The sequence below is a fragment of the Pecten maximus genome, chromosome 19, assembly GCF_902652985.1.
Source record: "Pecten maximus chromosome 19, xPecMax1.1, whole genome shotgun sequence".
NCBI lineage: Eukaryota > Metazoa > Mollusca > Bivalvia > Pectinida > Pectinidae > Pecten > Pecten maximus.
In genome coordinates, this window is record NC_047033.1 from 2,285,167 (window position 1) to 2,301,321 (window position 16,155).

Genomic DNA, 16,155 nt, shown 5'->3' on the forward strand with positions numbered 1-16,155 from the left:
GGTCATGATGCCGACCATAAAATGTTCCCGTGGTCTTCATCACTAAACCTTGTACCTACCCATCGTACCTACCCATTGTACCTACCCATTGTTCCTCCCCATTGTACCTCCCCATTGTACCTCCCAATTGTACCTACCCATTGTAATACTCATTGTACCTACCCATTGTACCTACCCATTGTATCTACCCGTTGTACCTACCCATTGTACCTCCCCATTGTACCTCCCAATTGTACCTACTCCTTGTACCTACCCATTGTACCTACTTATTATACAGTACCTACCCATTGTAACTTCCCATTGTACCTACCCATTGTACCTACCCATTGTACCTACCCATTGTACCTACCTATTATACAGTACCTACCCATTGTACCTACTCATTGTACCTACCCATTGTACCTACCCATTGTACCTACCCATTGTACCTACACATTGTACCTACTCATTGTACCTACCCATTGTACCTACACATTGTACATACCCATTGTACCTACCCATTGTACCTACACATTGTAATTACCCATTGTACCTACCTATTGTACCTACCCATTGTACCTACCCATTGTACCTACCCATTGTACCTACCCATTGTAATACTCATTGTACCTACCCATTGTACCTACCCATTGTACCTGTCCATTGTATCTACCCATTGTACCTACCCATTGTACCTACCCATTGTAACTACCCATTGTACCAGCCCATTGCGTCACCCTGTACGTGTTGTGTGTAGAAGTGAGGCCGGACAGAAGACAGCGTTTGATGTATAATTTATATGGCTTAGACAGCGCAATGCTAATCAGGCCATGCAGCTCATGTATTCTAATTGTCATCTGATACCGGATCAAACGTTTGTTACAGGATGCCAGAACTCAAATCTGATGTAAATTGGTGTATTGTTTCCTAAATAATTTAATCCTCCTTGTAACCAGAAAATTTTTGGCTTAAAAAATGTGTTATCAGCCAATAACGTAAAACAATGATGTCGCCGTTTATATGTCTGAGAGCTATAACACAAAAACCCAGAGTGTACTGTCACCATAAACTGCTTCGCGGTTTACTTAGACACAGTCGTTTGTATCATATATCCATAGCATCAGAAACATTCAAATTAATTCTTAAATAAAACGGTATTCATTCCGTTTACGGGATATCTCTGTTAAGTTATCCCGTCTTTTTCTATGGCGAAGTTTTATTAACTGTTATGACAATCTTCGCTATTCGACGAGTTCATAAAGGTAATGTACGGTTACGGTTATGACACCCAAGTCCTGTTTGACCATCTCTCTGGATTCAGGGCAACACTTTTTATCTGGGAACTGTTTGATAAACACAAAATTGATCGATTTGACTCTCAAAAAACAAGATCAAGCTCACAAGGCTTTGTAAAAACAAAACCAGTCATTAAATTAGGTCAGTTAATGATTTCCCTTTTAAAATGTTGGTTCATACTACAAAGTTGCAACCTTCATTTGGTACAGGGAATATAACCAAGTTTGTTTGTTTGTTTGCTGGGTTTAAAGTTCCGTGAACGGCCGGGCGGTGTTTCCTTGTAGTAGTTGGTGACTACCTCACAAGACAAAAAGGGAAGTCCGTCGCGTGTCATTCGGAACAATTAGGGTAAAGCACAGACCGGTCATTTTTCAGCTTCCCGAGACACACAAATCGAAACGGGTAGAGAGCGTCCAACCAAGTGCCTCTGATATTCACCCATCTTCGCTAGCCAAGGCTTCTGATTAAGTTACACTACACGTTCGTGGAGTGTAACGTAATCAGAAGCCTTGGCTAGCGGAGATGATATTCACCCAGATATTCCGGCCAGTGATCTAACCGACTGAGCTATCACGACCCTTTATATCTCAGACAAGTTTTTTCCGCAGATAATTATGAATATAATAAAAACATAAATGAAACCTGATCTTTTAAAATTTCATCAAACATTTATAAACAAAATGCAATAAAATGCGAAATAACTAAAAAATATTTTACTGTAAAACAGTAGCTATAAGAGACAGAAAATATCATAGCGGGCACCATTCCCTTCTTACCAAGGTCTTCCACTTGGAGTTAAAACAAACACTATCTGTAGCGCCAATATTTGCTCTATAATACCCGTACAAAGCGAGAATGGGGTATTAGGTTGATTAATACAGCCTCGGTATACAAATCAGGGTCTACTCAAACTTATATCCAAATAAACCAAATTAAGACTGAGAAGATATGTAGTGTAGGTATTACATCTTGTAGAAGTTAATGTGTTTAATCGTTACAGAACAAATACGGAGGATATTTTAAAAAGAAACATTTACCTTAGATTTCTAGTTAAAATATATTTGAATTATTCTATAGATGGATGGCGGAGTAAAGACGTTAAATTCTAGTCTGTGTAAATAAGAAGGGCTTCTCTTTTAGACAAATCAGATTGACAACGACCTGCTAAATAATCATATGTTAAAAGTGCTTAGGTAAATAATATCTTCTTTCCAAACGAAAGTTGACACAATGTGAGTATTTAAGCTCGTAGATCTGTCCCGAGACAGAATATCTGAGAATATGGGTAGGAGCGTCGGCTATGTAACCTCAGGTGAAGATCCGAGGTGTGTGGTTCAACACTCCTACCCGTGTCGGTTTGGGTAGGGCGGTTTGGGTGGGGCGGTTTGGGTAGGGCGGTTTGGGTAGGCTGTGCTGTTGTGGTTGTGCCCTTGGGTCGCCCGTATGTTGTTCAGTGATTTAGTCACCAACTACTACACTAGACCCGGCCTCAAAATGACCCTGGTTGTTCACGGGGCGATAAACACAGGAAACAAACAATATTTGAATTCTTATTCTTCTGACCTGTGGCGATAATCATTGACAAGTTGCTTCAAATATTTCAAGAGGGCGCTTTATTTCATTGCGCAAATTGTATTCAGGTATTTTATATCACTTATCTCGCGTTTTTGAAGTGGGCATAAACGAACCGACCCGCAGTCGACTACAATAAAACCGATGCACTATTTGACGTCTAGCCAGACGGCCAAGTAAACTATTGACCGTGGGTTATTACTGACCGCGACACTGGTCATCGGGCAATAAATAGAAACACCTACACAATCTAACCCAGTAAGCTTTATTCCAACTCTTTGATCGTATGTAGAGTATCCCATTACAAAGTTCATATACGCGGATATCTCATTGTAACTGCCGTTGTTTTCTGACACATGTCACTTCATATTGTAAGATGCTCCGTTGTTTACAGTGACACATGTCACTTCACATTGTAAGATGCTCCGTTGTTTACTGTGACACATGTCACTTCACATTGTAAGATGCTCCGTTGTTTACTGTGACACATGTCACTTCATGTTGTGAGATCTGCTGTTGTTTACTGTGACACATGTCACTTCATATTGTGACATCTGCTGTTGTTTACTGTGACACATGTCACTTCATGTTGTGAGATCTGCTGTTGTTTACTGTGACACATGTCACTTCATGTTGTGAGATCTGCTGTTGTTTACTGTGACACATGCCACTTCATATTGTGAGATCTTCCGGTGTTTAATGTGACACATGTCACTTCATGTTGTGAGATCTGCTGTTGTTTAACGTGACACATGTCACTTCATATTATTTGCTTACCTCCCCTAGTAGATTTTGATATTTCTTTCGACCTAATAATAGCTTTCTGAATTCTCTCAGCATCACCGAAGAGTCCTAAAATAATGGAGCAGCTTCATCTACTTCAATGATTCAATGGTGCTAATATCCTATGTTTAGATACAATCATTTAACCTTTGACAATGCCAAATATTTATTTTGGCACATGTCAGTAGTTACTGTTACATTTATCTAGAGCTATGACACGTGTCATAGCTTACACTGACATGGTCATTACTTACTGTGACACATGCCATTGTTTTCTACGACTCGAGTCATTACTTACTGTGACACGTGTCATTGCTTAGCATGTCTTGTGTCATTACTTACCTTGATACATACCGTGGCTCACTGGGATAGGTAAATATCATCGATTACTTTGATACATGCCTTTGCGTACAGTGAGACCTGTCATTGCCATCTGTAAAAAAAAGTGTCATTACTTACAATGACACGTGTCATTACCAACTCTGACAAGTGTCATTACTTACTATGTCACGTGTCATTACTTACTATGTCACGTGTCATTACTTAATATGACACGTGTCATTACCAACTCTGCGAAGTGTCATTTCTTACTATGTCACGTGTCATTAATTACTATGATACGTGTCATTTCTTACTCTGTCAAGTATCATTACTTAGTATGACACGTGTCATTACCAACTCTGACAAGTGTCATTGCTTACTATGACACGTGTCATTACCAACTCTGACAAGTGTCATTACTTATTATGTCATGTGTCATTACTTACTATGACACGTGTCATTACCAACTCTGACAAGTTTCATTTCTCACTATGTCACGTGTCATTATCAATTCTGACAAGTGTCATTACTTACTATGTCACGTGTCATTACTTACTATGACACGTGTCATTACCAACTCTGACAAGTTTCATTTCTCACTATGTCACGTGTCATTATCAATTCTGACAAGTGTCATTACTTACTATGTCACGTGTCATTACTTACTATGACACGTGTCATTACCAACTCTGAGAAGTGTCATTTCTTACTATGTCACGTGTCATTAATTACTATGATACGTGTCATTTCTTACTCTGTCAAGTATCATTACTTAGTATGACACGTGTCATTACATTCTCTGACAAGTGTCATTACCTACTCTGACAAGTGTAATTGTTTATTGTGACAAACGTCTTTACTTACTGACACGTGTCTTTCATACAGTGACACAAGTCCACACCTATCTGTGACAAGTACCTTTACTTACTGTGACACCTGTCAATGGTTACTCCGAAAGACAGTTTTCCTTTTGAGTAGTATTATAACCTTTGCAATATCTTCACGACTATTTTTTTAGGTATGCTTTTGTTAATTTTGAGTACATTTTGATTTCTTTGCATTTTATTTTGCAGATCCGTGTGTTGAAGGTCAGTATACAATAATTGATGACGTCAGACGTCGACCAATCTTCAATCCCGGTCAACTGTGTGATGATAAACTGTCACCCGGATGGTACAGATTTCTACTCAACGGAACTGACGCGGAGATCCCCACATCCTGTGTTGAGGTAACTGTCCCGTTTAATGCCAATTTGAGGCTACGAAAAGACCTGTTAGAAAACAAATTCATAAAATGGACAAGTTTGATTTTACCTTCGCAGAAATGATTCATTCAATAAATACAAAAAAATTCTAAGAATCCATGTCATTTTTCATCGTTTTAACGACAACTGCATATTTGATTATTATACGGAATTTAATTTCACTATATTCGCGGTAATTAGATATAGCACGAAGACGAAAATCCAATACAGATGTTCTTGTAATACGATAAAGTACATCTACATCAGTTAGTAACCTCTATCTTTACTAACTACACCTTGTAACACGATAAACTAAGTACATTTGTATATCTACATCAGTTAGTAACCTCCATCTTTACTAACAACACCTTGTAACACGATAAAGTACATCTACATCAGTTAGTAACCTGTATCTTTACTAACAACTCCCTGTAACACGATAAAGTACATCTACATCAGTTAGTAACCTCCATCTTTACTAACAACTCCTTGTGACACGATAAAGTACATCTACATCAGTTAGTAACCTCTATCTTTACTAACAACACCTTGTAACACGATAAACTAAGTACATTTGTATATCTACATCAGTTAGTAACCTCCATCTTTACTAACAACACCTTGTAACACGATAAACTAAGTACATCTACATCAGTTAGTAACCTCCATCTTTACTAACAACTCCCTGTAACACGATAAAGTACATCTACATCAGCGGGTAACCTCTATCTTTACTGACAACTCCCTGTAATAAGATGGACCTATTGTATCACTAATTCTGTTTAGCTTGATGATTACATTACTACTTCTCTACTTCATGTTTGTGACAATTCAGTTTCCGAAAATATTCCAATAAAATTGTTTAAAAATAAGAAACATCATATCATTAACACTTTATGGTATCATTCACCAAATCTGACGTTGTATATGTATGTGTTTATAGTGTGTTTTAAAATGTAATTAGTTCTGTACGATATATGTGTGTTTATGTTTCCCCAAACTTCCAATGATCAGTATCATAGAAATCTGCTACCCAACAGTGTGTTATGTTTTCGCTCTCCCTAGCAACTTGAGATGTAAAGAGGCAGTATATCGATTTTCACAGCAACCGTCGTCATTTATTTATTTATACGATTTGTTTCCAATTAAGTTTGTTAGAAATTATCCGCTATTCCCAAATTGACGAGTGTTAGAGTTTAGTTCAAATCAAAGTCAGTAGATAAGAAAGAATACACATGCATATTCCTGTCATGTCGAGGGATCGTCCGTTATCTTCAAAATCTTAATACATGTCCTTGGATATAAATAATGTCTTTGGATAGAAATACTGTCCTTGGATAGAAATAATGTCCTTGGATAGAAATAATGTCCTTGATATAAATAATGTCCTTTGATATAAATACTGTCCTTGGATAGAAAAAATGTCCTTGGATAGAAATAATGTCCTTGGATAGAAATAATGTCCTTGGATAGAAATAAAATCCTTGGATAGAAATAAAATCCTTGGATAGAAATAATGTCCTTGGATAGAAATAAAGTCCTTGGATAGAAATAATGTCATTGGATAGAAATAATGTCCTTGAATATAAATAATGTCCTTGAATATAAATAATGTCCTTGATAGAAATAATGTCCTTTGATAGAAATAATGTCCCTGGATAGAAATAATGTACTGGATATAAATAATGTCCTTGGATAGAAATAATGTCCCTTGATAGAAATAATGCCCCTGGATATAAATAATGTCCTGGGATATAAATAATGTCCTTGGATAGAAATAATGTCCTTGTATATAAATAATGTCCTTGGATAGAAATAATGTCCTTGAATAGAAATAATGTCCTGGGATAGAAATAATATCCTTGTATATAAATAATGTCCTTGAATAGAAATAATATCCTTGGATATAAATAATGTCCTTGTATATAAATAATGTCCTTGGATAGAAATAATGTCCTTGAATAGAAATAATGTCCTTGGATAGAAATAATGTCCTTGGATAGAAATAATGTCCTTGGATAGAAATAATGTCCCTTGATAGAAATGATGCCCTTGGATAGAAATAATATCCCTGGATATAAATAATGTCCTTGGATAGAAATAATGTCCTTGGATAGAAATAATGCCCCTTGATAGAAATGATGTCCTTGGATAGAAATAATATCCCTGGATATAAATAATGTCCTTGGATAGAAATAATGTCCTTGGATATAAATAATGTCCTTTGATAGAAATAATGCCCTTGGATAGAAATAATGTCCTTGGATAGAAATAATGTCCTTGGATATAAATAATATCCTTGGATATAAATAATATCCTTGGATACAAATAATGTCCTTGGATAGAAATAATGTCCCTTGATAGAAATGATGTCCTTGGATAGAAATAATGTCCCTTGATATAAATAATGTCCTTGGATAGAAATAATGTCCTTGGATAGAAATAATGTCCTTTGATATAAATAATGTCCTTGGATATAAATAATGTCCTTGGATAGAAATAATGTCCCTTGATAGAAATAATGTCCTTGGGTAGAAATAATATCCTTGGATAGAAAAAATGTCCTTGAATATAAATAAAATCCTTGGATAGAAATAATGTCTTTAGATAGAAATAATGTCCTTGGGTAGAAATAATGTCTTTATATAGAAATAATGTCCCTGGATAGAAATAATGTCCTTGGATATAAATAATGTCCTTGGATAGAAATAAAATCCTTGATAGAAATAATGTCCTTGGATAGAAATAATGTCCCCGGATAGAAATAATGTCCTTGGATAGAAATAATGTCTTTATATAGAAATAATGTCCCTGGATAGAAATAATGTCCTTGGATATAAATAATGTCCTTGGATAGAAATAAAATCCTTGATAGAAATAATGTCCTTGGATAGAAATAATGTCCCCGGATAGAAATAATGTCCTTGGATAGAAATAATGTCCTTGGATAGAAATAATATCCTTGATATAAATACTGTCCTTGGATAGAAAAAATGTCCTTGGATAGAAAAAATGTCCTTGGATAGAAATAATGTCCCTGGATAGAAATGATGCCCTTGGATAGAAATAATGTCCTTGGATAGAAATAATATCCTTGATATAAATACTGTCCTTGGATAGAAAAAATGTCCTTGGATAGAAATAATGTCCCTGGATAGAAATAATGTCCTTGATATAAATAATGTCCTTGGATATAAATAATGTCCTTGGATAGAAATAATGTCCTTGGATAGAAATAATGTCCTTGATATAAATAATGTCTTTGGATAGAAATAATGTCCTTGAATAGAAATGATGTCCTTGGATAGAAATAATGTCCCCGGATATAAATAATGTCCTTGGATAGAAATAATGTCTTTATATAGAAATAATGTCCTTGGATAGAAATAATGTCCTTGGATAGAAATAATGTCCTTGGATAGAAATAAAGTCCTTGGATAGAAATAAAATCCTTGGATAGAAATAATGTCCTTGAATAGAAATGATGTCCTTGGATAGAAATAATGTCCTTGGATAGAAATAATGTCCTTGGATAGAAATAATGTCCTTGGATAGAAATAAAGTCCTTGGATAGAAATAATGTCCTTGGATAGAAATAATGTACTTGATAGAAATAATGTCCCTGGATAGAAATAATGTCTTTGGGTATAAATAATGTACTTGATAGAAATACTGTCCTTGGATAGAAATGATGTCCTTGGATAGAAATGATGTCTTTGGATAGAAATAATGTCCTTGGATAGAAATAATGTCCTTGGATAGAAATAATGTCCTTGGATAGAAATAATGTCCTTGGATAGAAATAATGTCCTTAATAGAAAAAATGTCCTTGGATAAAAATAATGCCTTGGATAGAAAAAATGTCTTTGAGTAAAACATATGTCATTAGGTAAAATACATGACCTTGGATATATACATGTATATATGTCCTTGGATAGAAATACATGACCTTCGGTAAAAATACATGACCTTCGGTAAAAGTACATGACCTCCAGATAGAGAGAGACATAGGGACGTATCTCTGGTAAGTCAGACTGGTAAAGGTATAAACATGATTGTGTTTACATATTTTATAAAGCATCAGATAAGAAGACAAAGAATGAATTGTCACCGGACACGTATATGTTGCTATGCTACTATTTTTTAATTTATTTTTTTTTCATTTCAGAGTAAAAGCTGTGGCACATTTGCGCCGGTATGGTTACGACTTCCGGCTGAGGGTTTACCACTTCCGGGAAAAACTAGAAATGGCGAAGGATGTGCTAATTATGAGGACTGCTGTGCCTTTTCCTTTCCCGTAGTAATTAAAAACTGTAGAGACTTCTTTATATATAGACTAGAGTGGATTTACGGCTGTCCAGTCGCTTACTGTGCTTATAGTAAGTCTTTATATCAATGACAAATTAATATCAAATATTTCTATGAATATTGTTTTAACATTTTAAACAATGATTGTACAAAACAAACAAATGGCAATTTTACACAAACATTTAAAGAGACTAAATTAATAGTCAGCTTTTACGCAAACATGTAACGAAACATAATTTATAGTTAGCTTTTGCACATCAAGACTAGCTATATATTTTCTTGGTAACAATGGTAAAACACTTAATTTTATTTTCATTTGCATTTTGTAAAGATTTGTTATTTTAAGATAAACAAACTTGTTACCATTCGACTCTGAGACAAATTAACAGTATATCTATACTAGATCTACTATAAATGTAACCCTGGTAGGACTAGTAAGCCAGAGGTTCTGTGTTCGATCCCTAGCGGAGGGAGTGATTTTAATGTAATCAATCGTGTGCTCTGTAACATAAGCGTTTATGAGAGAACATGCTAAAATTACTTGTTTTATTTTATAAACTAAACTGTTTTTTGTTGTTTATTTTTCTGTTTCAGCTCCTCTAACAACATGTTCCCAGGGACAAATCTATATACGTCATTTACATAGCTGTATTGGTAAGTAATGCTGTATACAAATCTATATACGACATTTACATAGCTGTATTGGTAAGTAATGCTGTATACAAATCTATATACGTCATTTACATAGCTGTATTGGTAAGTAATGCTGTATACAAATCTATATACGACATTTACATAGCTGTATTGGTAAGTAATGCTGTATACAAATCTATATACGTCATTTACATAGCTGTATTGGTAAGTAATGATGTTTAATACAAATACGAGTAAACTATTTATTAGACAATAAATACGTGCCGCAGAAAGCAGATTGGTCGACATCATGCTCTTAACTAAATATTCTGTATCATCGTGGACTATCGGGATTGGCCTATTCGATACTTGTTTCTATATCCCAATGGACTATCGGGACTGGCCTATTCGATACTTGTTTATATATCCCGGTGGACTATCGGGATTGGCCTATTCGATACTTGTTTATATATCTCAATGGACTATCGGGATTGGCCTATTCGATACTTGTTTATATATCCCGGTGGACTATCGGGATTGGCCTATTCGATACTTGTTTATATAACGCCGTTGACTATCGGGATTGGCCTATTTGATACTTGTTGATATATCCCCGTGGACTATCGGGATTGGCCTATTTGATACTTGTTTCTATTTCCCCACGGACTATCGGGATTGGCCTATTCGATACTTGTTTATATATCCCCGTGGACTGTCGGGATTGGCCTATTCAATACTTGTTTTTATATCCCCGTGGACTATCGGGATTGGCCTATTCGATACTTGTTTCTATATCCCAATGGACTGTCGGGACTGGCCTATTCGATACTTGTTTGGTTCTATATCCCAATGGACTATCTGGATTGGCCTATTCGATACTTGTTTCTATATCCCATGGACTATCGTGATTGGCCTATTGGATACTTGTTTATATATCCCCGTGGACTATCGGGATTGGCCTATTCGATACTTGTTTATATATCCCCATGGACTATCGGGATTGGCCTATTCGATACTTGTTTATATATCGCCATAGACTATCGGGATTGGCCTATTCGATACTTGTTTATATATCCCCGTGGACAATCGGGACTGGTCTATTCGATACTTGTTTCTATATCTCAATGGACTGTCGGGATTGGTCTATTCGATACTTGTTTCTATATCCCCGTGGACTATTAGGATTGGCCTATTTGATACTTGTTTATATATCCCCGTGGATTATCGGGATTGGCCTATTCGATACTTGTTGATATATCCCCGTGGACTATCGGGATTGGCCTATTTGATACTTGTTTATATATCCCCGTGGACTATCGGGCTATTTCGATACTTGTTGATATACCTGGTATTTTCAATATCATAATTTTAGTCCTCATTTTGAAATTTTGACTAAACCCAGATTTTACCCAGATTTGCGAGGCGGCTGTCATCGACGAAGCAGGAGGCGCTTGTCGGATGTTCATTGTACTTTTTCAGGGTCTCGATGCAAATCTATATTTTGCTCACATTTTGTCCCTTTTTTAGTTAGAGTTACGGTTTTGTTATTTTATCCGTATTCTCTGCCTGTTTACCTGAATTTGACTGAGATTGACATGATTGCTGTCAATTACCATACAACAGACATCTGTTTGACCATATTGGAACACCCAGTTCTATTATCTTATAACATACATGTCGGTTGTATGGACATGGGTATACTTTATATGACCATACTAGCTGGTGTGAACCAAAATCTATTTACCTTGTGTTAGTATCATTAGACGCTGAATATGGCCGCCTTGTAAATGTGTCATTTGTTAGACTTTACGATCTTCAGAGAGTCCTGCTTGGTATCTTCGGCAGTATGCTTCAGTAGGATTGCACTATAAAGTCGGCACCACAGCCTCCTAAAATCACCACACACGCACGTGCATCTTGCACTCAGAAAGGTCGTTCTGAAGTGACCGTAGCTGTTGACGGTCACCATTACAAAAACCACAGGTGCCTGACTCGTTTTATAAAATAATAACATATAGAGTACATATAAATGAGAAAGGTTCTGAACTCCCCCAGGCTTAAAATCTGATGTATTTATTTCTAAGTACCGTAGCTTCGGTTGTATTGGGTGGATTTTTTCGAAGTAGGACTTAAATTGAAGAGAAATGGTCAATCTTTAAAATAAGCTATAACATGTTGTCGATTTCTCGATATTAGTTTACGAAATCGGGCGTGAAACTTCAAAATCCCCTCGATTTTGTTTAGTCGGACAAGTTGACGTATCGGGGTCACCACACTTTGACTCTATTAGACATAGCTTTAAATACGAAGTCCACGGGTTAATCAAGAGGTACGCTTCATCAGATCACCGAATACAACTATTACATACACTTACTTTATGTATACGAGCACCCTATCGACGGCCCCGGGACTTTTTATGCATACTGATAGCAGATTTTCCCCTTGAGTAGCCATGTTGTGTCAGTCGCGGTAAATTTGAACAAGCAATCTGTAGAAATGTGTTTAACCAATCAGAATGCTGGTTCAAATTTACCGCGACTGACACAACATGGCTACTCAAGGGGAAAATCTGCTATCAGTATGCATAAAAAGTCCCGGGGCCGTCGATAGGGTGCTCGTATACATAAAGTAAGTGTATGTAATAGTTGTATTCGGTGATCTGATGAAGCGTACCTCTTGATTAACCCGTGGACTTCGTATTTAAAGTTATGTCCAATAGAGTCAAAGTGTGGTGACCCCGATACGTCAACTTGTCCGACTAAACAAAATCGAGGGGATTTTGAAGTTTCACGCCCGATTTCGTAAACTAATATCGAGAAATCGACAACATGTTATAGCTTATTTTAAAGATTGACCATTTCTCTTCAATTTAAGTCCTACTTCGAAAAAATCCACCCAATACAACCGAAGCTACGGTACTTAGAAATAAATACATCAGATTTCAAGCCTGGGGGAGTTCAGAACCTTTCTCATTTATATGTACTATATATGTTATTATTTTATAAAACGAGTCAGGCACCTGTGCAAAAACCAAACCAAATTTCAGAGAGTGTGGTAATCGTGTTTTATTTTCTTCCCGACGTCATATTAGTATATAAATACAAATTCTGACAATTCTGTATTCTAGTTGGGTCCGTGACACTCTATTTTGCATTATATCGTCACACTGTTTAATCTGTTCATTATATCGTCACACTGTTTAATCTGTTCATTATATCGTCACACTGTTTAATCTGTTCATTATATCGTCACACTGTTTAATCTGTTCATTATATCGTCACACTGTTTAATCTGTTCATGTTCAATCTGTTCATTATATCGTCACACTGTTTAATCTGTTCATGTTTAATCTGTTCATTATATCGTCACACTGTTTAATCTGTTCATGTTTAATCTGTTCATTATATCGTCACACTGTTTAATCTGTTCATTATATCGTCACACTGTTTAATCTGTTCATGTTCAATCTGTTCATTATATCGTCACACTGTTTAATCTGTTCATGTTTAATCTGTTCATTATATCGTCACACTGTTTAATCTGTTCATGTTTAATCTGTTCATTATATCGTCACACTGTTTAATCTGTTCATGTTTAATCTGTTCATTATATCGTCACACTGTTTAATCTGTTCATGTTTAATCTGTTCATTATATCGTCACACTGTTTAATCTGTTCATGTTTAATCTGTTCATGTTTAATCTGTTCATTATATCGTCACACTGTTTAATCTGTTCATTATATCGTCACACTGTTTAATCTGTTCATTATATCGTCACACTGTTTAATCTGTTCATTATATCGTCACACTGTTTAATCTGTTCATTATATCGTCACACTGTTTAATCTGTTCATTATATCGTCACACTGTTTAATCTGTTCATTATATCGTCACACTGTTTAATCTGTTCATGTTTAATCTGTTCATTATATCGTCACACTGTTTAATCTGTTCATGTTGTATACAGTATCTGTGCACTCAAGGTTTTTTTCCACAATTTCATATCGTCCTCGGGATAACGAAAATGGAATCTTATAAATTATTTTTAGCGTAATCGGGGAGAATGTTAACTTCAGCAGTAATAACAATAAATTAACCAAAACAAATCTGTGATGATATAAACAACCCCTGTTTTATCAAAGGAGTTATTATGTTGAGGTACCTAAGAACATTATGTGATTGATGATCTTTTGATAATGAACCTGTGACCTAGATAAGTTGTCATCGGGTCGGTCACGTATCGACATCTGCAGAAAATAGTGTGATATTTTGCACATTGTACATTCTAAACGCAACAGGCGTCAATGTCACGTGAGATGACACGTTGTTATTTCGTTGCTATTAATAACAAAAAAGTTATGTTCAGCATGGAATTGGTATCAAAGTAATTCACACTTTTATTACATTATAATTAATACAATGTAGCTTTAACGTAATACTAACTCAAAATCGATAAACCAGGACAAAATACGTACATAAATATAGATCTACCTAGAGACCCCTGTAAAGGAGAATACGACCGGATGTTCAGGGACGGTAAGCGTCTCCTTCATAGACGACGCTCGCCATAGAAATCTAGATCACGACCACACCCGTAATACAAATCTAGGTCACGACGACACCCGCCATACAAATCTAGGTCACAACGACGCTCGCCATACAAATCTAAATCACAACGACGCTCGCCATATAAATCAAGGTCACGACGACACCCGCTACACAAATCTAGGTCACGATGACACCCGCTACACAAATCTACGTCACGACGACACCCGCTTCACAAATCTAGGTCACGACGACACCCGTCATACAAATCTAGGTCATGACGACACCCGCCATACAAATCTAGGCCACAACGACGCCCGCCATGCAAATCTAGGTCACGACGACACCCGTCATACAAATTTAGGTCACGACGACGCCCGCCATATAAATCTAGGTCACGACGACGCCACGCCATACAAATCTAGATCACGACGACACCCGTCATACAAATCTAGGTCACGACGACACCTGCCATACAAATTTAGTTCTGGGTCATGTTGTTCAAAAGGTGATTAGCTTAATCACTTGATTAGTGAAAATGTCATATGTTCTGTAGTTCAAAACCTGAATGTGCGTATGCCTCTAAATGGGCAGATATAAACCGAAAACTCCATTGTAATTGTAATGTCTCTTAACATTCATTTTTGTTTTTATTTCAGATCACATAGTAGAGATTACAAAACCTGTTATACGTGTGCGCGTGAAAGGTAGTTCCATATCATTAAACTGTACTTTCCACATTCCGAATGACGTCATCGCTTCTACGTCACCCACATTCCATGTCGTTTGGTACAAAGGAGAGAGAGGGTTATCATCAATAATTCGCAAAACATTCCGAACGGACACAAGTGACGCAATTCGTGTAGGAAATGACGTGTACGCGGGTAGATCGGTGAGTATACTACCGTTAACCAAGTTTAATAAATAAGCTACATTAAGGTTGAATGTCCCACAGTAATATGGTGACTTGCCAATAGGATTATTTCCTCTCATCTGACATCAGAAATATACCATAAACGTTCTTTTTCTTGGGACGCTATTATTTAATCTTTTTTTTTCGTAGTGGAAACTTTGCGTTAAATTACAAGATAATCGAGGATTCGTTATGTTGCTTTGTTTATTCCAACGCTGCACCCATTAATATTTTTTCAACAGTTTTATCTTTTGTTCAAATCATTTACAAAATGGTGAAATATATAAAGGCTTAGTGTTCCTCAAACTCAAAAATAACAAAATACATTGACATTGTAAATGGCCATCATGGGCGACATTTAATGATACCGATAGAAAATTTCAAACGTTTTTATAACATTGATTAAACCGGAAGTAGAATTTACAGACATGCGACCCGGATAACCATACCTTACTCCTTACACAGGGGAGGCTGTAACAATCCGCTACAGACCTGTGTAGGCCTATATCTGTTTCCTAGTATATTTCAATAACTGCATTTGAGTGTTTCATTGATTTACCA

General features: G+C 36.2%; 1 protein-coding gene across 1 annotated transcript in view; it reads left to right on the plus strand.

Annotated features, from left to right (window-relative positions):
• The window catches only part of LOC117318039, an 81,734-nt gene that overhangs the window by 33,094 nt on the left and 32,485 nt on the right, over positions 1–16,155 (plus strand). The window contains exons 2-5 of the mRNA XM_033873040.1: positions 5,025–5,179; positions 9,363–9,573; positions 10,097–10,156; positions 15,341–15,573. Coding sequence (XP_033728931.1) covers positions 5,025–5,179; positions 9,363–9,573; positions 10,097–10,156; positions 15,341–15,573 — 659 coding nt within the window. The remainder of the gene's footprint in view (positions 1–5,024; positions 5,180–9,362; positions 9,574–10,096; positions 10,157–15,340; positions 15,574–16,155) is intronic.